This window comes from Anolis carolinensis, chromosome 1 (genome assembly GCF_035594765.1).
Source record: "Anolis carolinensis isolate JA03-04 chromosome 1, rAnoCar3.1.pri, whole genome shotgun sequence".
Lineage (NCBI taxonomy): Eukaryota > Metazoa > Chordata > Lepidosauria > Squamata > Dactyloidae > Anolis > Anolis carolinensis.
This window is the reverse complement of record NC_085841.1, coordinates 197,952,701-197,980,231: the sequence shown is the minus strand read 5'-3', so window position 1 is coordinate 197,980,231 and position 27,531 is coordinate 197,952,701. Positions and strand designations below refer to the sequence as shown.

Here is a 27,531-nt window from a genome sequence, read left to right as displayed (position 1 = left end):
CAATTAGAAAGGAGGCATATATTTATTCTAATAATGAAGAAATGGCATGTCACAATAGGTTACTGTTATGCAATACATTAAATAACTGCAGTTCTGCTATTCATCTGAAATATTGGTTTTCTTTAACTTTTCACACAGAACACCACAGTTAAGGATTTCATCAAACCCTAAGCCTCTCCACATTTTTTTTTACCTGAGACAACACTTCTCTATGTATTCGGAGGTCATCTACCATGACCTTCAAATACAACTTCTGACAGAAGCTGACCACAGTATCATGCTGGAGAACTACAAATGCCCAGATTTTTTCATTTGTTTGTGAGACAGCAGCAGAAACGGTGGTAAATACAGGAATTTATAAATACTGTAATTAAATCTACAAATGCTTAACCCACAAATGTGGAGTGAAGACTTTATTATGTCAAGAAATATGAAAGAAATGTAGTATGTAACATAATAAGCTCAGCTAGTATTTCTTTGGTAGATTGGTCTATTAGCTATTTTCCTAATATCATGTTGTGTTTCTCAATTGAATGAAATTATCAAAATTAATGTTCTTTAGCTATATTCAAACTATGCTTAATATTCACAGCATTAATTAGATAATGTGAAAATGCAATACAAAACCAAACCCCAATATCCTCAGACAAGGGTCAATTTTTAATTTTGTTTTGGTTCAAGTTCACATCAGAATTACTTTAATAAGCCATCTGAGTCAACCTGGCAGAACCAGACTCCACTGGTTTTCTTTTATATGTATCTGGTTACATATTTTCCATTCTCCCTAATTAAAGCAATATGTTTCCTCCACCCATGTCTGGGGAGAACTTTCCAAAGTAGGCTATTTCTACAGATATGTACATAAGAATTAGGGGCTATTGCCACTCTGCCAATGAGCAATAGTCATGAATTAGTAACAACCTGGAACTGCTCTATACTTCTAAAAGCAATAGTGGATTATTGTAGCAATGGTGTTTAGATGTCTGATATGATTTGAGCTCCTCTTAGACATGGGCTCTGCCACACAGAAATGTAGTGTTCCCCCCACACACCCCGAGGCATCATGATGATCTAGACCAGTGGTTCCTAATCTTTTTAACTTGTAGAGCTCTTTTCATAATCCATTTCTAAAGCAGAGCCCCTTAGGCCTCCCCTATGTCTTACAAGTTAATGGTGTTTAAGAGCAGTGTTACAGGGGAAGAAGAGGTGATAGATAATATAGGAATGGAAAGAAAAGCTATCTAAACAATGGTGTAATCTCCATGCAATGAAATTGTATTTTAAAAACTTGGAAATTTACCATAATATTTCAATTTATTCTCAGCTACCACCAAATACACATGATATTGTCAAATCTTGGCCATACATAAAAATTATTCCAAAGTTCAATAATCAAACCACTTGTGTTACAACAGAACTGGTGTGCACCGTAGTGCAAAAGCAGGCCTAAATTAAGACATACAGTAGAGTCTCACTTATCCAAAGTAAACGGGCCGGCAGAACGTTGGATAAGCGAATATGTTGGATAATAAGGAGAGATTAAGAAAATACCCATTAAACATCAAAATAGGTTATGATTTTACAAATTAAGCACCCAAACATCATGTTATACAACAAATTTGACAGAAAAGGTAGTTCAATACGCAGTAATGCTATGTAGTAATTACTGTATTTACAAATTTAGCACCAAAATATCATGATGTATTGAAAACATTGACTACAAAAATGCGTTGGATAATCCAGAACGTTGGATAAGTGAGTTTTGGATAAGTGAGACTCTACTGTAGCATTAAAAAACCCTATAAACATTTAATGAGGTATCTGTGGTTACATTTTTTCTACAGTTTTCTTATTTTAGGTTCAATTGATGATAAATACAGTAGAATGTCTATGCATTTAAAGGACTTCTATATTTTGCTTTGGTACCTGTATAGGCGGAGAATTCCACTTCACAGAGATATGTAGTTGAGAAAGGCAGCAATACTGATTTTGCTTTCTCAGACAAGACTTTGAATTCATCTTGTAAATGCATCCAGACTCTGGAGGACTTTAGTTTTGAAACACGTTTTTAGTTCCCTGTGAGATTTAAAATCTATGAGGACCTTGTATTCCAGTGAGTTTAAGCTGGGTGGCATTTAAAGTCGTCATTTTCCGACAGCTCAAGATTCTCTTTGATGGACCTGTGCTGAAACTTTGATGAACCTCTGACAAAATACGTGATGGGCCTATAACACAAGTTTGATGAACCTCTGACAAACTTTTGACAAACTCTGAAAAATGTCCTACAAAACTTTGACAAACCTCTGACAAACCTCTGATGGCACTCCACTCAGGCTCAGTATCTGTTCATCTTGTGCTACAATAATTTTGGAGCTAGAGGCAGCAGAATGACCAAGCATCCTCTACTAGAGGTAGCATAAAATTCAACTTGGCAATTTTCCATTCATCTAGTTTTCTTATTTCTTAATTTGATTCCATTTTCATTTATTTTATTTTTCTGGAGCAGCCACAGAGCTTTTGGGAAGAGCACACAGAGCCCTTAGGGCTTTGCAGAACACAGGTTGGGAACCACTGATCTAGGCTATGCACTAATTGTATCATTACAATGAGTTACAGGCTCAAATTGTTGATGGAAACCTGCACATCTTCACATTAATTCTCAAACCCGACATATTGAATCAACATTTTGTATTATGCAAATACATTCCCATAAGAAAAGCATTAGGGTTTAAATTCATTGCTAGTTCCAAATGCAATAAAACTGGATCTGCGGGATTTCTTTAGCCATTGATTTATCATGCAGTAGTTGTGATTACCAACTGGATTAAGATCAAAACTTTTTTCATTCCAATTCATACAACTTTTAAATCCTCTCTCCATAAATCACTCAGATCAACATTTAAGTTAACAGCAACTGCAGTGATTTTGGAACACAGGACACAAGCAACAAAAATCGAAAAATATTTATTCATGTAAAACCAATTACTGCCTTTCCATGGCACCTCAATGCATTATATATTTTTTGCATTTGAGATCATAACATTTTGAAGAGATGGTGCTTGTAACTAGAGCTTGAAATTCATGACTATGCAAAAGAATGTTGACGTTTTTACTTTGTTTAGGCTCATAAATGAAAAAAAATGAAGATAGTTTCTAAAAATGTTTTGTGAACTTTTTTGCTCCACCATGAAGATTGGAAATCATGTTTGGATGACTAAACAAGAGTTTTAAAAGAGACAAGAACTTTATACAAATCTTTCTTTTCCAGTAGAGAGCAGTGCAGGATTTGCTGCTAATGATAGGATCTCTTTTCTTATTCCTTTTTTACAAAATTATTCAACAGGTTTCACAATGGCTTTTAATACCTTTAATCACTGCATGTTAACAAGACTTATTTCACTCACAATTAAAGCAAGAAACTGTGATGAACAGCATTATTGTGAGCTAAAGTCGCTTTGCCAAACTTATGAAATATTACCTATGTGAAATATGTTTGCTCTTTTGACCATGCGAACAGTGAGTGGGATGAAACACCTTGAAATCCAAGAATGCAAGTAAGTCTAAAAACTAATTACTCTTCATTTCATAAAATACATATGAATAGCAGGATGAATCTTAATACAGAATACTTGCTATTAAACATGAAATTTCATCACAGGTGATTTATTTATGCATTAACCTATATCGCTAAAATTGTTTGAAATACATTTTTTAAAAAATAAAACACAATCCATTTAAAACATTATTTTGGAATTGTTAAAAGCGCAATAAAACACCAAACGTATGCACACTTATGACAATATCCCCACTAGTTAAAAGCTTAAGGCTTGCTGAAAATAGGAAGTGAAAAGATAGCAGACTTGCAAGTCTGTCTTGACAGAGAATTTCATAACTTTCTCCAGAGTCCTCATTGCTCTTTCTTTGTGGTGGTGAGAACAACAGAAATCTGTCCCCTGAAGATCTTAAAACTCCAGCAGATTCAAATAGGCAGATGCAGTTTTTCAGAGAGTCAGGATCTAAGTGATAGAGGGTTTATAGGCCAGTGGTTCCCAACCTGTGGGCCACGAGACCTAAAATAAGGGCTGTGGAAAAAACTGGAACTGGGGGTATGTGCCGCCATTGAAGGAGAACGAGAGAGAGAGAAGGAGAGGGAGAGAAGGAAGGAAGAAGATGCCAGTGCCCTCACCCTTACCAGCACTTTCTCGGCCTTAGGAGGCTTCCCAGGCTAAGGCGGAGAAGACTCAATTGGCAGCAATTTTCCGCAATGCAGTTTTCTGAATGAGCACCCCAAACAACCTAACCAAATCTAAAGTTGACCAAAAACTGATTCGTAACCCTTTTGGTACTAATGTTGGAGAGTGGTCCATGGTCATAGTAATCCCCGGTCAAGTGGTCCCTAATCAAAGTGTATCCTGGTCAAAAAAAGGTTGGGAACCACTTTTATAGGGCATAACCATCACGCTGAATTCTGCTCAGAAACTGACCAGTTGCTAGCAAAGCTGTTTCAGCAATGGATTTATATAATACCTATTACTAGCTCCAGTCAGCAGTCTATTTACATAGTTTTGGTCCTAAAGAAGATTCTGAACAGTTTCCATGTAGAGAGTGTTACAGTAATCCAAAAATGAAGAAAATTACCTCAAGCATGGACAGGTTGCTTTTAGACAGTGTCAAAGAGTATAAAAAGTACTCCCCCTTCTTTCCTTCCTTTTTCAAGAGGGAGTTTATTACAGTTCTCTCTCCTGCAGTAAATCTTGGCCTCCCCAATGCCTGCACTCATTTTGACAGATGTACTTATCAGCTAAATGAATGTTGACTGTGTTATCAATCTTACTACTCCTTCCATTCTCCAGGCAGATTGTTCCCAGGTTTTTAACATGTCACTTTAAACATTCTCATTCATTTATATATATATATATATATATATATATATATATATATATATATATAGGGTAAAGGTTTCCCCTGACGTTAAGTCCAGTCATGTCTGACTCTGGGGGTTGGTGCTCATCTCCATTTCTAAGCCAAAGAGCCGAGGTTGTCCGTAGACACCTCCAAGGTCATGTGGCCGGCATGACTGCATGGAGCGCTATTACCTTCCCGCTGGAGTGGTACCTATTGATCTACTCACATTGGCATGTTTTCGAATTGCTAGGTTGGCAGAAGCTGGAGCAACAGCGGGCGCTCACTCCGCTCCTATGATTTGAACCTGGGACCTTTTGGTCTGCAAGTTCAGCAGCTCAGTGCTTTAACACACTTCGCCACCGGGGCTCATATATATATATATATATATATATATATATATATATATATATATATATATATCACTGTTTTTAAAGAGTTTAGGATCCCAATAATAGCACCCCTAATCAATTAATGCAATGTCAATGTAGCCATCTGCAACACATTTACAGTGGTTCCCAAACTGTGGTTTTCTGAGTGTTTTCAATTTTAACTCCCAGAAGCCCCAGCTGCCTTGGTCAATGATCAGAAATGTGTGAACAAAATGAAACAAATGTGCTTCCACTACAGTTCCAAGGTCCAAAGCATCTGCAGACAAGGGCTAACAATGGGTCTAATCCATAGATTCCTGTTAAGGAATTTTCTAAATAAGGGGGAATACATAATTGTAAGAGAAAGACAATGGTGTCGTGGTTTTAGACTACAATTATGGAGATGAAAATTTGAATCCTTGTTCAGCCATGGAAACCCATTAGGTGATCTTGGACAAGACACACGCTTTCAGCGTCAGAGGATCAAATTTGTGAAAATACTCATGGATTGGCATTATTTATTTATTTATTTATTTATTACAATATTTATATCCCGCCCTTCTCACCCAATAGGGGATTCAGGGCGGCTTACAATAAAACACATATATAAAATTGTACAATACATTGTGACTCAATTAAAAAGTTATTAAATTACACCAGACATTCGTAAAAACACTTATAAAATACAGATGGGCATGTTCCAAGTCTAAAAGACTGGGTCTGTCAATTGAGTTCCAGCATACATAATAATAATTAGTGCTGCTAATTAGTGGCATTACTTTATGGGAACATTTCTTGGCTTTGTTTCATTATGGACAAATATATTCTTTATATCGTTTTAAACTAGAGCCTATAGTAGTAGTAGTAGTAATTAATAATAATAATTTTATTTCTTACTTGCCTCTCCTCGTGGCTCAAGGCAGGTTACAACATAGTTAAAACATATGATCATTGTAAAGATTCTATAAATACATATATTAAAATGTATTTCTATAAAAAATACATATTACGATGCATTTCTATAAAATACATATTAAAATACCACAGTAAACTCACCATTGATCAACTACCTTAACAGTAATTGAAAATCAATAGGTTGGATGAAACAAAGTATCAATCCTACCACAAATAATTGAAATCAAATGTAAAATGTGCATGCACACACATATTTCTTACTACTGTTTCAAATAAAAATATATTGCAGTCATGGGCTTAGTCTACTTTTGCCCTGGCAAAAAACAATAATGACTACAACAGCTATCTCTTCTCATAAAATAGTTGGCTCAGATTCCTGCAATTTTATAGGAGATGTTTTATTTTCAGACAAAAATATAGGAATGCAAGTCAGTAAATGTTATTACCCAGTGCATTTTAGCAAACCATTAGAAATGCTTTTCAAGTCACTCTTTTGATCTGTAGATAGTACCTGAGCATATATAAAGCAGTCCTATTCAGAAATAGCTGCTTAAATCCCATTGGAGGCAAGTATGAATGCTGCAATTAGGCAAAATGATTAGGATGTAATGGCCTTGCAGCTTTAAAGCCTGGCTGTTTCCTCCCTGAGTGAATTTTTTGTTGGGAGGTGTTAGCTTGCCCTGATTGTTTCCTGTCTGGATTTCCCTTGTTTTCAGAGTGGTGTTGTTTGCGATATTTTATGTGCTTCTACTGTCTGTGGCCCTGAGAAAACAGAGGATTTGCCAGACTTTGATGATGGGAATACTTTGTTGGGAGGTGTTAGCTAGCCCTGATTGTTTCCTGTGTGGAATTCCCCTGTTTATTTACTGTCCTGGTTTAAGAGATTATATTGTTCTGCATTATTCTATCCCAGTAATTATTTCATATTAAAGTAGAATCTCACTTATCCAAGATTCGCTTATACAATGTTCTGGATTATCCAACGCAGTCTGCCTTTTCATAATCAATGTTTTTGTAGTCAGTGTTTTAAATTCATTGTGATATTTTAGTGGTAAATTTGTAAATACAGTACAGTAGAGTCTCACTTATCCAACATAAACGGGCCGGCAGAATGTTGGATAAGCGAATATGTTGGATAATAAGGAGGGATTAAGGATAACCCTATTAAACATCAAATTAAGTTATGATTTTACAAATTAAGCACAAAACATCATGTTAGACAACAAATTTGGCAGAAAAAGTAGTTCAATACACAGTAATGCTATGTAGTAATTACTGTATTTATGAATTTAGCACCAAAATATCAATGAAAGCATTGACTACAAAAATGCGTTGGATAATCCAGATCGTTGGATAAGCGAGTGTTGGATAAGTGAGACTCTACTGTAATTACTACATAGCATTACTGCGCATGGAACTACTTTTTCTGTCAAATTTGTTGTATAATATGATGTTTTGGTGCTTAATTTGTTTAATCGGCTTTTCCTGAATCCCTTCTTTTTATCCAACATATTCACTTATCCTGCCGGCCTGTTTATGTTGGATAAGTGAGAGTCTACTGTATATTGATAATCTTATATTATCTGTTTAAAAGTGGATTATATGAGGCTCCTTCTTCACAGCTGTATAAAATGCACACTGACGTGGATTATATGGTAGTGTGGAGTCAGGATAATCCAGTGCAAAGCAGATAATATAAGATTCTAAATGGGTTATATAGCTGTGTAGAAGGGCCTTGAGTCTACACTGCCATATAATCCAGTGCAAATTAGATAATCTGTGAAAGAAGCCTAAATTAGGCCTAAATCTGCCTGTCTCCTAACTGAACCCTGGCTGTCCCTTTGCTGACAGGCTGGTTGCTAGGCAACCAAGTGGGCAGAGATTAGCTCTCTAAACTGGCAGCAATTGGATAAAAAACAATTATTGCTCTCCCTCTAATTAGGACTTTATTTTTCTTTTCTTTTTGTTGTATCAACCTTGAGGCATGGATGATGGGTTGTGTTGTCAAATTTTGAGGTTGGGGGGCCTGTACTTTTGTTGTTTTGTGAATTGCCGTGATGCCATCACTCTTTTATATATATAGATGAGAACATGTTGGAAAGTGGTAAAATTTATGGATGCATTCTTTCATTAATGGTTAGTAGCCAGCTGCAATAAATCACTATGACCAAGAGGTCATGAGATCGAGGCCAGCCTGTGTTAGAGTGAGCACCCAACAATTAAATTAAAAAATAGCCCTGCTCGTTGTTGACCTAAGCAATCTGAAAGACAGTTGCATCTGTCAAGTAGGAAAATTTAGGAACCACTTATGCAGGGAGGCTAATTTAACTGATTTACAACACCGGATGAGGAAGTACTCCATCAAAAAGGTCTTGTCGTCACAGTGGATGATGAAACAGCAGCTCCCCCTGTGGCCGGAGTCGAGCATACCCTCACAAAGCCAGAAGCTGGGAAGTTAAATAGTCTCTGTGTCTGTCTATCTGTCTCTGTGTTGTTTTTCTAATGGCACTGAATGTTTGCCATATATGTACATTGTGATCCGCCCTGAGTCCCCTTTGGGGTGAGAAAGGCGGAATATAAATGCTGTAAATAAATAAAATAAATACAATTTTCTTCTCAAAGAAAGCAAGAAATATTTTTTGCAATTTTCTTCCTGCTACAAGAAAGTCTTCATTAAGCACGGTTTTTGAAGCCTACTTTAGGACTCATTTGCTAAAGTTTGGATGGAAAACAGAATTGTATCCAAAATGACAGTTTTCAAACACTTAAACCATGAAACCAATTCTCAGGTTCATGGGGTGCTGAATCTTAAATGAGAAAAAATGTGTGTAGAAAACAGCAGTTCTGTCCCAAAATTCTGCTTCTGATTTTTTGGCAGGGAAAATAAAAGGATCTTAAAATGTTCTCTTCTGGAAATTTTGGGATACATTATGACAATGTGAAGGAAGTCTCCTTTGTGCTAATGGCAAGGGGACACCTACACTGTAGAATTAACATCACCTTAATGATGATGAGCTCCCTCTATCAGCTCCAGCTCCATGCAGGGAAATGATAGAAGCCTTCCCCAAGGATGGTAAAAACGTCAAAACACCCGGGCATCTCCTGGGCAACATCCTTGCAGACAGCCAATTCTCTCACACTAGAAACAACTTACAGCTTCTCAAGTTGCTCCTGACATGAAAAAAAATCACTTTAACTGCCATGGCTCAATGTTATAGAATTCTGGTATTTATAGTTTGGAATCAGCACTCTTTGGTAGAGATAGAGATGGGAAGGCCTGGGAAAAAAACAGAAACATTGGAGGGGGGGGGGGAGACTAGAAAAAAAAACCTGGAAAAATGGGGGGGGGACTTCTTTTACCCCAATTTTCCCAATTTTTTCAAGGCTTTCCCATTTCTACATAGAGAAAGCTAAAGATCTTGAAAAACTCCCATCATTTGATAGCATTGACCTATATCAGTTAAAGGGATGTAAAACTGCATTGATTCTACAGTATTGATACGCCTTTATTCTTTTTTGCCATTCGTGAGATCATAGGTATTCTATGAATGAGCCAGTGACAATGGGACTGCAGGATACTTTTTCTGCTCATCTTGAAAGGCTCGTGTTTGTTCATCTTGGAATATCAACTATATTAACGTACTTCAGTTCCTTACTGGGCTGCTCACTCACTGTTGAGTCCCTAACTTGTATGTATTGATTCCAGCACTTCACATTTCTTTCTATATGCAGCAAACCTAGTTCATTGCCCTGAGATGAAGAGTACACACTTTCCTCATACATAAAAACACTTCTTATCACAATTTAGTCACACAGCACCTTTATGTCTTTGCATCAAATTGCATTTTCAAATTGCTTAGATGTGATTTGATTCTGGATGCTCATCTTCACTCTGCCAGAGGTCACCTTATTGTTCCCACTCCAAGCTCAATTACCATTACTGGGAAATTGCTTAGTAATCTATCTATTGCACTATTATTCAGAACAGCTGTGTTATCGCACACTTTTAGTTTATTGATTTTCCTATAAACTCTAGAGATGAAAATCTTTTCCTTCAACATTATTTTGATACTTAGTTGTAAAACCAACTTTTCTCCTGCTTCTCTAACTTGATAGCAGTTGATAAGTGCTACAACACTACATTTTAAAATACTTGCAATTAAGGATGTAGATTAATCAGATGTCATCATTATGTTACCATGTACCCTCCTGCATGCAGTCTGTCTCTGTTTCCTCTCCGATTTATGCCTAAAGAGAGGAGGGGCACCATGTGTGATATACTCTAGGAGTTGGCGTTCTCAAAAATGGATTTATTAGATAGCCAAAGGTATGTTACGACCTAATTTACAGGAAGTCCCTGAGTTACAAACATCTGAATTACAAATGACTCATAGTTAAGATTGGGGTGAGACAACAGGAAGTGAGATAAATCTACCCTTCATAATGGAAATTCACTCCTATAAGAGTTATCATGGTGAAAAGGGCAACTTCACTGAAGCTTTATCTCCAATCCTTGTTTCTACGAGCCAAGTTTTTCAAAACCCAATTGTCACAGGGACGGAAAGTGAGGTGATCTCATTGAAGCTATATTCAAAAGATTGCTCACCACTTAAAATAATCCTGCTGGGTGAGAAGTTGAGAATACAATCCTAATTGTGCGATATGCTTTTTTTATTTTGCCTGCCTCACTGCATAATAAAGAGTCTTTGCTGATTTCCATAACATCCATTCCAAGACTTATACTAGATGCACTCTAGCTCTTGACAGTTTCATTCTTATCTTCTATAAACCAAAATAAATTAAGGGCTTCAACAACACTGGATTGAGCATTTAGGAATGACTGCATTGGAAGCCCTTTTCAATTCATTATTCACAGTTAGATCAAGATCTCGATAAGATTTTTCACCCGTCAGCCAGAAAATCCCATAAAGCAGAGAGGACCAAACCAAATTTCATGCCAAAAAGATCTGATGATGATGAGTTATTCAAATCACCCTAAAACTAGATTCTTTTTTATCTACCCAACATGACACTGACACTGGGCTCGGGCTGTGGCGCAGGCTGGAGAGCAGCTGTAATGAATCACTGCAATGAATCACTCTGACCAGGAGGTCATGAGTTTGAGGCCCGCTCGGAGCCTATGTTTGTCTGTCTTTATTCTATGTTAAAAGGCATTGAATGTTTGCCTATATGTGTAATGTGATCCGCCCTGAGTCCCCTTCGGGGTGAGAAGGGCGGAATATAAATGCTGTAAATAAATAAATAATAAATATTTCTCCCTGTCACTGAAATCATCTGGGGCTATTCAAATGCTGAATAATAATAATAGCACAACTTTATTTAAATATCGCCCTATCTCCTCAAGGGACTCAGGGTGGTTTCCAATATAACAGAAACATACAAGTTAAAACCATACAGCAATTAGGACATTATAACACATTAACAAAAACGAATAAGACATATAACTAGTGCTTAGGTGCTGTAATTGGGATGAATGAGGGATGATAAACTGAAGCTGGAGCCCAATAAGAGGCTTTGTGGATTGGTTGGTTCTCAGGCCCAAGGATTGGAAAACAACCTGTACTAGGTGTGCTTGCAGTCTTCCTGAAGAAATAGGTGTATAGTTTGGAAATATTTGTAGATCCACCCCTATCACTGAAGGCCCATGTGTGCTTGGTACAAGTTTCAAGATTTAATGTACTGGCAGCTCCGAATCAGACTACTGTAATATGCTTTATAGGGAACTGCCCTTGAAGAATACTTGGAAACTGCAGTTACTACAAAACGCAGCAACCTAACTCACTGGAATTCTATATAAACAATGTATAACACCAGTCTAAAAAGAATCACATTTTGAGGCTGAATTCAAGATGCTTATGGTGACAATTAAAACAGCTTCAAATCTCAGTATATGAGGGGGAACCTCTCCCTATATGTACATTACCAGGGATTGTGATCTGGGAGCTCTACTTCTTTGTCCCACCAGTGAAGTGAATATACTGTTCCAGAACAGCAGAAGGGCTTCTCAGCTGTGGTACCTCAATTATGGAAAGTCCTCTCCTTGGAGGCCCATTTGGCACCAAAACTGATCCCATTTATGTGCCAAGTGAAAACCTCACTGTTCATAAGGACTTTGGAAATCACTGATTGATACTAATACAGTTTTATATTTTTTTTTGATCTTTTAAATATGCTATAACTTTTTATGTCTAATATGTTTTAGCATACTTAAATTGCTTTTATTGTTTTTAACTTGTTTACTTTTCATTTTGTGTGCAAGCCACCCTGAGATCTTTTTGGTGTATGGAGTGGTTTGAAATATGTTGATAAATTTTAAAAAAACCAATAAAACAAAAAAAAATGCTTTTACTGCAGGGTAAAAGTTACCATATTTTCTAGTATTTACATTTTATTTTCCAGTAAATACTTGTGAATTTTCTCCAAAATTATCAATAAAAACACACACACCTGCTCATGGGAAATTCACTTACAGACAATTTTCCTGGTTTTCTAATTTAATGAATTATTTCAGAATATATACTCCTTAACAAATCTTCATTTCCTTTGAATTTCTTTTTCAAAAAACAACAAACTCTTTTTGTTCCTATTTGCAAAAAGGTAAAGGTTTTCCCCTGATATTAAGTCTAGTCATATTTGATTCTGGGGGTTGGTGCTCATCTCCATTTCTAAGCCAAAGAGCCAGCATTGTCTGTAGACACCTCCAAGGTCATGTGGCCAGCATGATTGCATGGAGTGCCATTACCTTCCTGCCGAAGTGGTACCTATTGGTCTACTTGAACTGCTAGGTTGGCAGAAGCTTGGGCTAACAGTAGGAGCTCCCCCTGCTCCCCTGATTTGAACTTCTTTTGGTCAGGAAATTCAGTGGCTCAGCTGTTTAATCCACTGCTCCACTAGGGGCTAATATGTAGTGTATGCATTTTGGTAAAGTCTTCAAAAAAAAAAAACTTGCTATGAAATTAACTCTTAATTTTTACCAGCAACCTACAAGAGCAGATATTACCTTGTTCTGTGTGCCTGCAATGTAGTAGTAATGATGAGGAACCTCTTTAAAAAAGCTTGCAATCCTAATTCAGCACTAATATAGTGCAATAGATAGGCTTGCAAACCCAGACTTTTCACAAGTTGCTTTATTTCATTGCATAATAGTTGCTTTCACATAGCAGGCATACTCCCTTTTTGGGGAAGGCAAAATTGGTATTAGAGCAAAGTTACTGTGTGTATAATCTGCAAACTCTTCTTCCAGTCAACTATCTTGGGGACCATATAGCAGCATAGGCCTGCAGATTATCCTTGCATGGTGTTTCTTGACTAGGATGTTATTTTATTACATTATTTATCTACGAAGTGTTTGCATAAGCTTCTGATTATTATATTTTCAAAGAAATGTGTTATTAAATGGAATGATGTAATGCTGTATAATAGCTTCAACAAAAGAAAATTGCCATGTTATTGATTTTAATGTGATTGTTAAAGCGATGCCTAATAGCACTTAGTTTAGCTGGATTATGCATAATACTTCAAATATAACATAGTAAAAATATGTCCTTGTCACTGGGTTCATTACCATGTTACAGTTTACAGCCAATATAATCCAGTAGAGCAAGCCTAACTATTTTATTGTAAATCACCTCTTTTTGGTGATGGTGGATGAGTTTTAGCCACTATAAATCTTTTTAAAATGTCAAATAAGTAGAAACACAGTTTCAGGAAGCTTCTTTACAATAAAATCCTGATTTTTATATTTTATTTCAACAGTGCTGCTCTAAAATGTCATAAAAGTATATTTATTGTAACTAAATTCAATTTCAAACCTGGCATTGGCTTATAAATCATAGTAACTAAAATAGCAGTTTTTGTTTAGTATTTTTCCCCAACTGAACTATTACAAGTGCTTCTGTTTCACAATCCAGTAACACTGGATTCAGGATACAAGGTCAAGCATGAGTACTATTTGAGCAAATGCATAAACGCCCTTAGATGTTTCAGACCTGTTCTTCTGTCTTGTATACACAATTTGACTAATCAAATATAAAAGATCTTGCAAAAAATTGTTTAAAATCTATATATATAAAAGAGTGATGGCATCACGGCAATTCACAAAACAACAAAAGTACAGGCCCCCCAACCTCAAAATTTGACAACACAACCCATCATCCACGCCTCAAGGTTGATACAACAAAAAGAAAAGAAAAATAAAGTCCTAATTAGAGGGAGAGCAATAATTTTTTTTATCCAATTGCTGCCAGTTTAGAGGGCTAATCTCGGCCCACTTGGTTGCCTAGCAACCAAGGGACAGCCAGGTTTCAGTTAGGGGACAGGCAGATTTAGGCCTCACTTAGGCTTCTTCCACAGATTATCTGATTTGAACTGGATTATATGGCAGTGTAGAGTCAAGGCCCTTCCACACAGCCATTTATAATCTTATATTATCTGCTTTGCACTGGATTATCTTGACTCCGCACTACCATATAATCCACTTCAGTGTGCATTTTATACAGCTGTGTAGAAGGGGCCTCATATAATCCAGTTCTAAGCAGATAATATAAGATTATCAATATACAGTAGAGTCTCACTTATCCAACGTAAACAGGCCGGCAGGATAAGTGAATATGTTGAATAATAAGAAGGGATTCAGGAAAAGCCAATTAAACATCAAATTAGGTAATCATTATACAAATTAAGCACCAAAACATCATATTATACAACAAATTTGAAAGAAAAAGTAGTTCCATGCGCAGTAATGCTATGTAATATTTACAGTAGAGTCTCGCTTATCCAACGTTCTGGATTATCCAACGCATTTTTGTAGTCAATGCTTTCAATATATCGTGATATTTTGGTGCTAAATTCATAAATACAGTAATTTCTACATAGAAATACTGTGTATTGAACTACTTTTTCTTCCAAATTTGTTGTATAACATGATGTTTTGGTCCTTAATTTGTGAAATCATAACTTAATTTGATGTTTAATAGGGTTATCCTTAATCCCTCCTTATTATCCAACATATTTGCTTATCCAACATTCTGCCGGTCCGTTTATGTTGGATAAGTGAGACTCTACTGTACTGTATTTACAAATTTACCACTAAAATATCACAATGAATTTAAAACACTGACTACAAAAACATTGATTATGAAAAGGCAGACTGCGTTGGATAATCCAGAACATTGTATAAGCGAATCTTGGATAAGTGAGATTCTTCTTTAATATGAAATAATTACTGGGATAGAATAATGCAGAACAATATAATCTCTAAAACCAGGACAGTAAATAAACAGGGGAATTCCACACAGGAAACAATCAGGGCCAGCTAACACCTCCCAACAAAGTATTCCCATCATCAAAGTCTGGAAAATCCTCTGTTTTCTCAGGGCCACAGACAGTAGAAGCACATAAAATATCGCAAACAACACCACTCTGAAAACAAGGGAATTCCAGACAGGAAACAATCAGGGCCAGCTAACACCTCCCAACAAAAAATTCACTCAGGGAGGAAACAGCCAGGCTTTAAAGCTGCAAGGCCATTACATCCTAATCATTTTTCCTAATTGCAGCATTCATACTTGCCTCCAACAGACAAAAAAAATCAATCAGAAATATTGTATATTCACAACCTTTAGGAAATAATATCCCCTGATGGCGCAGCGTGTTAAAGCGCTGAGCTGCTGAACTTCTGGACCGAAAGGCCACAGGTTTGAATTGGGGGAGCGGAGAGAGCCCCCACTGTTAGCCCCAGCTTCTGCCAACCCAGAAGTTCGAAAACATGCAAATGTGAGTGCATCAATAGGTACTGCTCCGGCGGGAAGGTAACGCCGCTCCATGTAGTCATCCCACATGACCTTGGAGGGGTCTACGGACAACGCCGGCTCTTCGGCTTAGAAATGGAGATGAGCACCAACCCCCAGAGTCAGACACGACTGGACTTAATGTCTGGGGAAAACCTTGACCCTTGACCTTAACTACCACCAATTCCTCAATACTTTATTTCCCAGAACACCAGACTTCGCCACAGCAACGCGTGGCCGGGCACAGCTAGTATTTTTATATATTTATTGTACACAAGAATGTGTGATTAGGCACAAGATTTTCAGCAGAAGGCAAAGTTAGTATCTCTGAAACATCACAAAATTTGAAAATGTAGATTAAAAGGGACAACTTAACATCTTTCTTCCACTTGTATAACAAACCATCAAATGAGTTATCTATAAATCACTAATTTTTCAGATTATGATGTCTGTAGCAAACATAGCGTTCGAGAACTGCTTGCTATATCACACATAATAAATACACATAATACAGAATATTGAGGGAGGTGTTAATTAGGAGAACTAATTAATGATTAAAGTGTTTCTTAAATGTTTCCACTCAAGACCCGCTTTGATCCAATAATTTTTTACATGACCCTGTGTATATAAATATATAAAATAGGTATAAATATCAAACATTTACTGATAACAAATAAGCATTTGCAAGGCTTGCTAACCAGGCTGATTTTTCTTTTTGTGAAGCATCTTCTTTAGAGTTCACAGTAAAGACTGCACAACAGATTCATATAAATGTCTAATACACCACTAGGTGACACTTAGAAACTTTTACTGTGGCAACATTTTTCGGGACCCCAACTTTTAGGTAAAGGGATCCCATTTGGGATCAGGAACCACAGTTTAAGAAGCATTGTGAGAGCTAGCATAAATGTTGGGTTGAATGCTCAGGGCTCTTCCACACAGCCATATAACCCGGAATATCAAGGCAAAAAATCCAACAATATCTGCTTTGAACTGGGCTATCTGAGTCCGCACTGCCATATATTCCAATTCAAAGCAGAAAATGTGGGATTTTATTCAGCTGTGTGGAAGAGGCCTCAAAGGACTGTTAATGTCTCCAATTCTTCTTTTGCAGAAGAGGGTGACACATACCTTTTGCGGTAAAAGAGTTCCAGTACAAAGTAATAGCTCACCTTTAGTATGGTTCTCAGCAGTGCGTATCTAGTTCCGCTGTGCTATTGTTACCCTGTTTCCCCTAAAATAAGACATCCCCCCAGAAAATAAGACCTAGTAGAGGTTTTGCTAAATTGCTAAATATAAGGCCTCCCCTGAAAGTAAGACCTAGCAAAGTTTTTGTTTGGAAGCATGCCCGCCAAACAGAACACCAGAGCATGCAGGATCGGTAAATGTACGTAGTACGTACCATAAAGTGTTGTACATGGAAATATGTTAGTAACAAGAAATTCTTGATAGGATTCACAGTTTGTCTGGTTATGCTGGTTTATGATGACAACTACTGTACAGTATATAATAAATTTTCATTTTTTTGTTCAACAATAAATGTGAATTCTTCTTCATGGAAAAATAAGACATCCCCTGAAAATAAGACCTAGAGCATCTTTGGGAGCAAAAATTAATATAAGACACTGTCTTATTTTCGGGGAAACACGGTAGTGTCCCACTGCCTTCATAATGACTTGCTTAGAGGAGAATCTGGAATGGTCCCCCTTGAGGCATGTCCTTGGTTCTACATAATTACCCACTGGCTTAAAGTGAATCTTACTCTTTCTGATTCTAATTCACAACCTCTTCTCTGCCAGGTTGAAGGCTGTTGAACTGAAATTACAATAGTATAGCTTCTTGCTTTTGGTATGTTGTACTTGGGATTTCCTAAAGCCAAACAAACAAGAAGGCAACAGAGCTGGGGCACAGCCTTTTGCAGGACGGCAGAGCAAGAACTCTGTAGCAGATAGTCATATGACAGACTTTGTTCTATCTAATTATCTTTATATACTGGAAATTCCTAAATATCACAGACCTTTGACTCTAGCTCATTTCAGAGTTTTGTCATCAGATCTACTGACTGAGAGATATTTATAAATATCTTATGCTCAGTATTGTTATTCGTGCTGGGTGGACATGGTTGAAACATTTGATCATGTCCTGCAATACTGTCTGCATTATAAGGGTGTTCATTCTGAATGTATAGATCTAATCTTGGAAGCATTCCCAAGAAGATCTAATAGTTTTTATATTTTCCTTCTTTCAGATTCCTTTGAAGAATCTATGTTGAAGGTTGCAAAGTTCTGTATGCTAGCAAATACTAGTAGGAGGAAGTTGGCGAAATCCCATAAAGTTGGTGACCCTATAAATGTCGCCCCAAGTATGTTGTCTGAAAGTTTTGAAAAGTTTTTCTCCCTCCCACTCCTGCCAAAATTCTGTTCTATTTGGAGCAGCTGTATCCAATAACTGCAAGTACACTTGACATGGAAATACCATGTTGCACTTTCCCACGAAAGATGAGGAGTTTGCTAGACAAAAGAGAGCAGAACTATGGACATGGCTGAAGACATAGTGATTCAAAGCTAGAAAGGGTCTATTGATGTATAATACTGATCCCAAAAACCAGTGAACTGAGTAACAAATATGGTATATCAAAAATAGGAGGAGAAATAGAGCACCACAATATGCCATTAAAAGTGCTTTCCAATTTCTGAAAGTTAAACAAAAGATAGCAATTGCTTATAATAAAATACCCGTATTAAACAACACTCAGCAGCAAAAGGTATACTCTTTAATATTTAGAACATCAAAGCTTCCAGCAATGGGGAAAAAAAACACCTTGGGGTCATCTATGTTGTAGAATGAATCTACTTTCATTGCCTTGGTTCAGTGCTATGGAATCCTTTACAGGTTCTTGAGTTTTCTCTGCCAAACAATGCTGATGACTCACCAAACTACAAATCCCATGATTACATATTACTGGGTCATGGCCATTAAATGAGAAATGGCATCCCCAAAGAGGAGCTACAGACGCTACTGAAGCCGCCTCCCTTTTGCTTTGGCTCAGCACGAAGATTATTGCTATACACAAATCTAGTGTGCACCCTAATTTTGGCAAGGTCATTTAGCCCAAAAAAAGGTGAGCACTAGATTTGAGTAAATAGGGCAGTTAAAACAGAATTGGAGACAACCGAATTAAAAACTCTCAAACATCATTCTAATTTTTTTTCTTTTCTGTGTAAGAGAAAGACTAAAGCAAACATCTACATCTTTATCATTCACAACCTCTAAGGATGACTGTCATAGATGTGGGTGAAAAGTCAGGAGATAATGTTTCTGGAACATGGCCATACAGCCTGGAAAACTCACAGCAACCCACTCCTGATATGACTTATCTGATATTTTTCCTTCTTCTTTTTCCACACTTCCAGCTGTCAGGAAGGGTGCATTGTTATAATATGCCCCAAGCTTCACAATCTAGAAATTGCTTGCTTAATAAATAGCTAAGGTTTAGTTGCTTTGGGAATAATGGGGAATATACATTTTATAGTTGTGTTGTTGTACATCCCTGAAGCAGCATCAGAATCATAAGACCTGTGATAGCACTGCAGCACAGGAAACTTCCTTGTTAGCCTACCTCATCTTATTAAATGTGGGCAAGGAAAAAACATTCAGGGAGTGTTCTTTTCCACAGATGGATCTATACCTGATCTGAAATGGATTCAAGGAAGAGGACAAACCAATACAGATGGATTGGAACCTGGGCATTTGGGAATGATAATGCATCTAATTGCTTCTGCTTTCTCCCCAATACTTATACCACCATCTATCTATTCAAACCTGATCTCTGTAATCAACTTTCTCAACATTTCTATAATCCTAATGGAGAAGAGGAAAAAAACCTTCTGAATGTAAGAATGAGATTAAATTACGCAAGCAATTAGATGAACTATGTTTATCTGCATTTTCTACCTGATGAGTTTTTGAAGTACAGTAGAGTCTCACTTATCCAAGCCTCGCTTATCCAAGCCTCTGGATTATCCAAGCCATTTTTGTAGTCAATGTTTTCAATATATTGTGATATTCTGATGCTAAATTCATAAATACAGTAATTACAACATAACATTACTGTGTATTGAACTACTTTTTCTGTCAAATTTGTTGTATAACATGATGTTTTGGTGCTTAATTTGTAAAATCATAACCTAATTTGATGTTTAATAGGCTTTTCCTTAATCCCTCTTTATTATCCAAGATATTCGCTTATCCAAGCTTCTGCCGGCCTGTTTAGTTTGGATAAGTGAGACTCTACTGTATATAGACACATGAGATATTGAAGTCACCTTCTTCATCTCATTTCTGTATTTACCAAAACATTAGATGTCAGGGAGGCATGTGAAAGCAAGAGGGTCGAGATTTTTCTGGCTCAAATATAAGAAAGAAAAAGATCAGATCCAAAAATAAAAAATAACCCGAAGGGACAGAATGTTTATCTTAATACAAAGCATTACAATTTGTCATGCATGCTGCATCCTAAATTTTCAATCTGAACCCAAGGAGCAGGCAGCAATGTTTACAAAAAGAAAGGGAAAGTAAGGACAGATTTAGACAAATGCCATTCTTCATGTAGGAAAAAACAATGGAAGTAAAGAGACCTCTCCTCACCTTTGCATTGTAGGGGATATAGTGCTTTGATAAAGCTTCAGGAGTGTGCATCCATGTTTTGTCTGCAAAAGGAAAAAAACACACAATTTTAGCATTACTGGTTCTCATGTTACTTGTGGGGTTTCTGGATAGGCGTTTCATTCTTGTTCATAGAATAGCTGTAAATAATTTTCCCTAATGAAAGAAAATGCTGAAAACAAATTTAGGCAATTCTATATACAATAGAGTCTCACTTATCCAACATAAACAGGCCGGCAGAACGTTGAATAAGCGAATATGTTGGATAATACGGAGGGATTAAGGAAAAGCCTATTACACATCAAATTAGGTTATGATTTTACAAATTAAGCACCAAAACATCATGTTTAACAACAAATTTGACAGAAAAAGTAGTTCAATATGCAGTAATGCTATGTAGTAATTACTGTATTTACGAATTTAGCACCAAAATATCATGATGTATTGAAAACATTGACTACAAAAATGTGTTGGATAATCCAGAACATTGGATAAGCGAGTGTTGGATAAGTGAGACTCTACTGTATGTAACAATCATAGATCTAAAAGACAGCTACTTGTGTTGGCACAAGTAAATAGAGAGAACTGTTATGAATTTAGATGGAGCTTCCTTGAACATATCAACTACATCATACTGTACATATTGCCCAAGGAACAACTGGAAACGTTTGGTTGGCCTTTAGTCCCAATTGGTGTTAACCAGTCTGGTGAATGGTAAAAATAATGAAACTTATAGATCAACAGCATCTGGAGATCCATTCCTCATCCACAGTTGAAGTCAACCTTATTTAACATTCTAAGATAACCCAACTTTATTGCAATGAAGCATCATTTATCCAAAAATTCAAAGTACTCGAAAATCCAAAACCGTCTACATGGATGGCTGAGATAGAGGCACTTTTGCTTTCTGCTGGTTCAATGTTCACAACATTTGTTTCATGCATAAATTATACATATTGTACAAAATTACCTTAAAGCTAATTGTGTAATGTGTTTATGAAACATAAATGAATGTTGCATTCAGACTTAGATCCAATCTCCAAGATATCACATTATGTGCATATATGCAAATGCAGGCAGCCCCTGGGTTATGTACAAAATAGGTTTGTTTTTGAGTTGACTTTTGATGTAATTCGAAACATTTTTGGCTATCTCAGGGAAAGGGTAAGACCTCTGTAAAGTTTGTTTTACTGTTTGTGCTCCTGTTCAGAAGATTTCACTTGTGTTCTTTTTAAATTCCTTGTCTAGTCAAAAAAAAATTTCCAAAAAAATACTGCAAATATTTTATGTAGCTAGCAAGATATCAGGAAAAATTCACATTAATAGGACATGTGAGATTTCTGTGATCGAACCTAACAAATACCGGGTATGGCTAATGAAAACACTTTGTGCTTGATAAGGTTAAGTAATGAAGTAGAAGAATTATCATGTGGGGAGTAGTAATATTTGAGGCACAATTAATTTGAGTAATCTGCATCAGAATCAGGGTAACTTAAGTGTCAACTTCATTGTGTGTATTTGGTGAGAACATGCCTACCTATAAAAGTAATAATTGTGCTTTGGATTTTTTTCACAGATTTCATTCTACATTCCTATGTAGAACAAAATATATATTTTTATATATTTTGTATAAAAAAAGTAAAGATTTCCCCTGATGTTCAGTCCAGTCATGTCTGACTCTGGGGGTTGGTGCTCATCTCCATTTCTAAGCCAAAGAGCCGGCATTGTCCGTAGACACCTCCAAGGTCATGTGGCCGGCATGACTGCGTGGAGTGCCATTACCTTCCCGCCAGAGCGGTACCTATTGATCTACTCACATTGGCATGTTTTTGAACTGCTAGTTTGGCAGGAGCTGGAGCTAACAGCGGCCGCTCACGCTGCTCCCGGGGTTTCTTTCCATTGATGAGGTGTTATTAGAGAAGGGATGTCCCACCTCCTTCTGCCTTAAAATCTGTTTATTCTATCTCTCCAGCCTCTCAATGTCTGGCTCCATCCTGACTACAGAATATGAAAATTAGGTAGACTAGCTCCTTACACTTTCTTTTGCTACTACATTGTATGTTGCCAATTGGGAACTGCCATGGCAATCTATGAAATGGTGCCCTGGTGGAACATTTTGCATTAAACCACGCTGATGAGTGAAGCAAATATACCTGATACGAAGAAAAGTTCAATATGTGTCATACTGTAAGGCTTCATCCGATAGTTTTATTTGCTGCCTGCTCAATAATGCTTGATAATGATATTTATTTCCATTTCCAATTTCATAGCATATTTCAAAATGAAAAGCTGTGCAGCTTTAAAGATTTTTCATTCACATTTCTTATATTAAGCTAGGGAGAGTTTTAACATTTTACTACGTTCAGTTTTTAAATAAGCATTTCATTCGAATGCATCCCCATAGGTGTTATCTATTGTTTTGGTACTCTATTCGTTGTTGCTACATCTTTTAAAATAACGGGGAAGTTAATTCACCAAAGGGAAAAAATCAATTCAAAGGTATATTTTTTTTTTAAAAGGAGTATTTTTCTAAAATATATATATATATTTTTTACACTTTGAATCTATTTACAAAGTTTTGCCATAAATTTGTTTGATTACTCTTGCATTTGATAAATGTGCCCTATGTTGTTTCTGGCTTTCTAATTATATTTTGACAGCAATAATTAATTGCTTTATGAAATATTTTCCCATTCACAAATAAATATCTGTTTAATAGGTGGTTTACTGGAGTAAAGTAAGCAAAGAAAACAAAATCTAAACAGCAGGGGGGAAAGCAAAGGTGCTTCCTATATTAAACAGTGAACATTAATGGCATCACCAATATTCCTCTGCTCCCTGAAATAGGGGAAGAGTTGCTCACCATGACATCCCCATCATTGCCTGCTCTCTGATAGATCCTTTCTCAGAACCAACTATGTGAAAGGAGTGCCTGGAATACCACCTGTAATGCTCCAATGATCCATCCCTGTTCTGTTTCACCACTTGAGATAGATGACGCAGCCTACTTAATGATCAGGCTAGACCTACTGAAAATATTTAATTTCAGTTTGTCAGAAAATATTTCTGGCCTCATATTTGATTTGGGCCTGTTATTGTTGCGATTTATTCACACTAGCTCACAAGGATACAGTTAAAAGACTTCACATTTTATTGCCTTGAACCAGTGTGGCGTAGTGGCTTGGGCATTAGTTTATGGCTCTGGATACCAAAGTTCAAATCCCCTCTCAGCCATGAAAACTCACTGGGTGACTTTGGCAAGTCATACTCTGTCACCCCCAGAGGAAATCAAAGACAACCCCCCCTGAATAAATCTTGCCAAGAACATCTCATGATTAGATCATCTTAGTGTCGCCTTCAGTCATGATGAGTCAAAGGCACAAAACAAAAAAGGAACCTCAAACCTGAAGAGATAATTTAAACTCAAGGTGCTAATCTATCAAGCAGATTGGAGGAATATATACCTCTTCTGAGCTATTATAAAGCTGGATTTATATTATATGGTAGTAAAAGTAGAGGTTTCCCCTTGACATTAAGTCTAGTTGTGGCTGGGTGATGGTACTCATCTCCATTTCTAAGCCAAAGAACTGGCATTGTCTGTAGATGCCTCCAAGGTTATGTGGCCGGCATGACTGCATGGAGTGCTGTTACCTTCCTCCCAGAGTGGTACCTCTTGGTCTACTCCCATTTGCATGTTTTTGAACTGCTAGGTTGGCAGAAGCTGGGGCGAATAGCGGGAGCTCCCCCCGCTCCCCAGATTCGAACTGCTGACTTTTTGGTCAGCAAATTCAACAGCTCAGCAATTTAACCCACTGAGCCACCAGGGACTCCATATTATATGGTAAGTGTAGACCAGAGGTCCCCAAACTTTTTAAACAGGGGGACAGTTCACGGTTCCTCAGACTGCTGGACTATAGTTAAAAAAAAAAAACTATGAACAAATTCCTATGCACATTTCACATATCTTATTTTGAAGTAAAAGAAAAACCAAAATGGGAACAAATACAGCCTCAATGTTAATCATAATCATAATAAAAATAATAAAGAGGGTTGGAAAAGATCCCTTGGGCCATTTAATCCAACCCCCTTCTGCCTTTGTGCACCAAAAGCACTAGCAAAGCACCCGTTAATTATTAATTATTAATCAAATAATAATTAAAATACCATTATAAACACAAGCAAAGCTTTGGAAGGTGTGCTTCAGGTGAGGGAGGAGGTGAGAAAGGCGTGTCTTTCCCTCCTCTCTCGCCTCATTCACACCTTCCTCGGCAGCGATGCGTGCCTTTCTCTCCTTCTCCTTCACGCCGCACTCGCCTTCCTCGGCAGAGGAGAATGGAGCTGCTGTCGTGGGGGCCAGATAAATGGGTTCGATAGGCTGCATGTAGCCCGCGGGCCATAGTTTGGGGACCCCTGGTGCAGACTATATAACACAGTTCAACTGCATTGAACTGCACTGTATGAGTCTACATTACCCCTATAATGCAGTTATTTTCTGACAAACTGCATTATATGGTAGTGTAAATCCAGTCAAAGGCAGCTGGAGGGACATTGTCTTATTGAGACATGAGGTAGATCTACATTGACCACCTATCCCTGGGATAATCCAGGGTGGTGAATGGTGGATCAGACCCGGGATGGTTCAGACCATCACTCCCCCAGCCACTGTGGAGGCGGAAGGGAGTACATCTGCTCCAAACTGGATATGGCACCATCGGATGACCATCCTTACCACCAATACCCCTACTTTTTTGTTGCAGAAGTGAACAGGCACAACATGGCTTGTGTCAGTCACCTATCACTTGCAGTGACATTGGCTGGGGCTCCAGAACAACATGGGAGATGGGAGAGGAGGAATCACTCCCTCTCCCCCCCCCTTCTCCAAATAACTCATTGCTCTGGCCATTGTCACCCCAGGTAATGAGCCACCAACACATGTTGTGACTGCTAGCTGCTGCAACAGGGAGAACTAGGTGAGGGTATGTGAGTGCCACCCCATTCCCCAGGGTTGCTTGAACCTGGGGATTACAGGGTGGCCAGGGCCGGCCCCACTATTGAGGCCCCTGACGCCGCCGCCTCGGGCGCAGGCCCGGGGGGGCGCCGTCAGGCTGGGCGGGAGGCGGGGCACCGCCCTGACGGTGCCCCGCCTCCCGCCCAGTGCGCCCTGGCCCGTCTGGCCTTTCCTAGCTGGCCAGACTGCAGCGGAGGTCCCTGCAGGCCGCAATCGCGGCCTGCAGGGACCTCCGCTGCAGTCTGGCCTGCTACAAAAGGCCAGACGGGCGAGCGGGAGTAGCGTGGGAGGCGGGGCCAGCTCTGACGCCGCTCCCCCCCCCCCGCCCAGCGTGCCTTGGCCCTGCCTCCCACGCAGCGTGGGAGGCGGGGCCAAGGCACGCTGGGCGGGGGGGGGAGCGGCCTCAGAGCTGGCCCCGCCTCCCACGCTACCCCCGCTCGCCCGTCTGGCCATTTCTAGCAGGCCAGACTTCAGCGGAGGTTTCTCCAGGCCGCGATTGCGGCCTGGAGGAACCTCCGCTGAAGTCTGGCCTGCTACAAAAGGCCAGACGGGCGAGCGGGGGTAGCGTGGGAGGCGGGGCCAACTCTGGCCCCGCCCCCCCCGCCCAGCGTGCCCTGGCCCCGCCTCCCACGCTGCGTGGGAGGCGGGGCCAGGGCACGCTGGGCGGGGGCGGGGCCAACTCTGGCCCCGCCCCCCTCACTATTCGCCCTGGCCCCGCCTCCCACGCAGCGTGGGAGGCGCGGCCAGGGCACGCTGGGCGGGGCCATGGCGCCGGTGGCGGGGGCGCTTTTCAGCACCCCCGCTTCACATCAAAAAATATCTCCGGCCGGCCCTGAGGGTGGCCACATAAACAGTTGTGACCAGTTCTATCTCAGAACTTTGGTTTGCTTCAGATTCTTGGAGAGAATTCATAGCAACCCACAACTTTGGTTAATGCAGGTCAAGGCCATGTTAAGGTGGACTTGGCCTGCATTAAGACAAAACAGCTCCCTGTGTTTTTTTAAGCAATCCCAGAACTGATTCACTTGCCATTTGGGATAAGTGATCAATATAGATGTGCCCCATGGAAGCCATCATATAGAAATTATAAAAATTAACTACTATAAGGTTTTACTTTGCATTTCAGATGGGCTATGAAAATGTTCCTGACCATGCTGATATCAGCCTGGAAATATTCAGACATGAACTTCAATATTTAAAACAATAGTCTAAAAGATCTTAAGATTTGAAAGACCTAAAAGGAATAGGCTAATAAGGTATAAGCCATTCAATAGAGAGTAGGAAATTTGTAGGGTATTTTAAATAGTTGTGTAGTTGTGCTCTAATAATAATGCACTGTATGTAGTTATAATATTTCTAAAATGCCTGTAAAAAAAGAATAATCAGGGTGTTCCGTCCCCCAGGACGATGGTTTGCCTTACCTATTGGTCGTTTGTTTGTTTTCCCTCCTTTGCATTTTGTTTCAGCCTCTGGCTGCAAAAGCCCAGGAAAAGTGGCTTGGAGTCTGCAAGAGCTGGCTGCAGTTTTCTTTGCAATGATTGGTCAAAGAGTACAACATCTTAGGACCGCCCTTTTTTACCAGGGTCTAGTCTCCATTTTGGAGCCTCATTTTGGCTATAGTCTTCCAACGTGCTGCAGCTGTGCAAAGCTAACTGGGACAAATCATCCTCAAAACCAGACCAATCTAAGCCTATCCAAATTAGATAAGTATTGAATTATACTGATCTGGAATAGGAAATCTAGTTAGAGGAGCAGGGTTATTCCGTCGCTTCTAGAACTAATCTTTGCTGTAAAGATAGGGAAGGAAAGAGTTTCTCCTTCTAATATAGACAGCGTGATTAGGGTGTAGTGGTTTTATAAT

At 38.5% G+C, this 27,531-nt stretch overlaps 1 protein-coding gene across 6 annotated transcripts in view; it reads right to left on the bottom strand.

Annotated features, from left to right (window-relative positions):
- The window catches only part of gulp1 (GULP PTB domain containing engulfment adaptor 1), a 225,049-nt gene that overhangs the window by 48,182 nt on the left and 149,336 nt on the right, over nt 1-27,531 (bottom strand). For all 6 annotated transcript variants that reach the window (XM_062963509.1, XM_062963527.1, XM_062963519.1 and 3 more), the window contains exon 4: nt 20,645-20,706. In XM_062963509.1, coding sequence (XP_062819579.1) covers nt 20,645-20,706 — 62 coding nt within the window. The remainder of the gene's footprint in view (nt 1-20,644; nt 20,707-27,531) is intronic.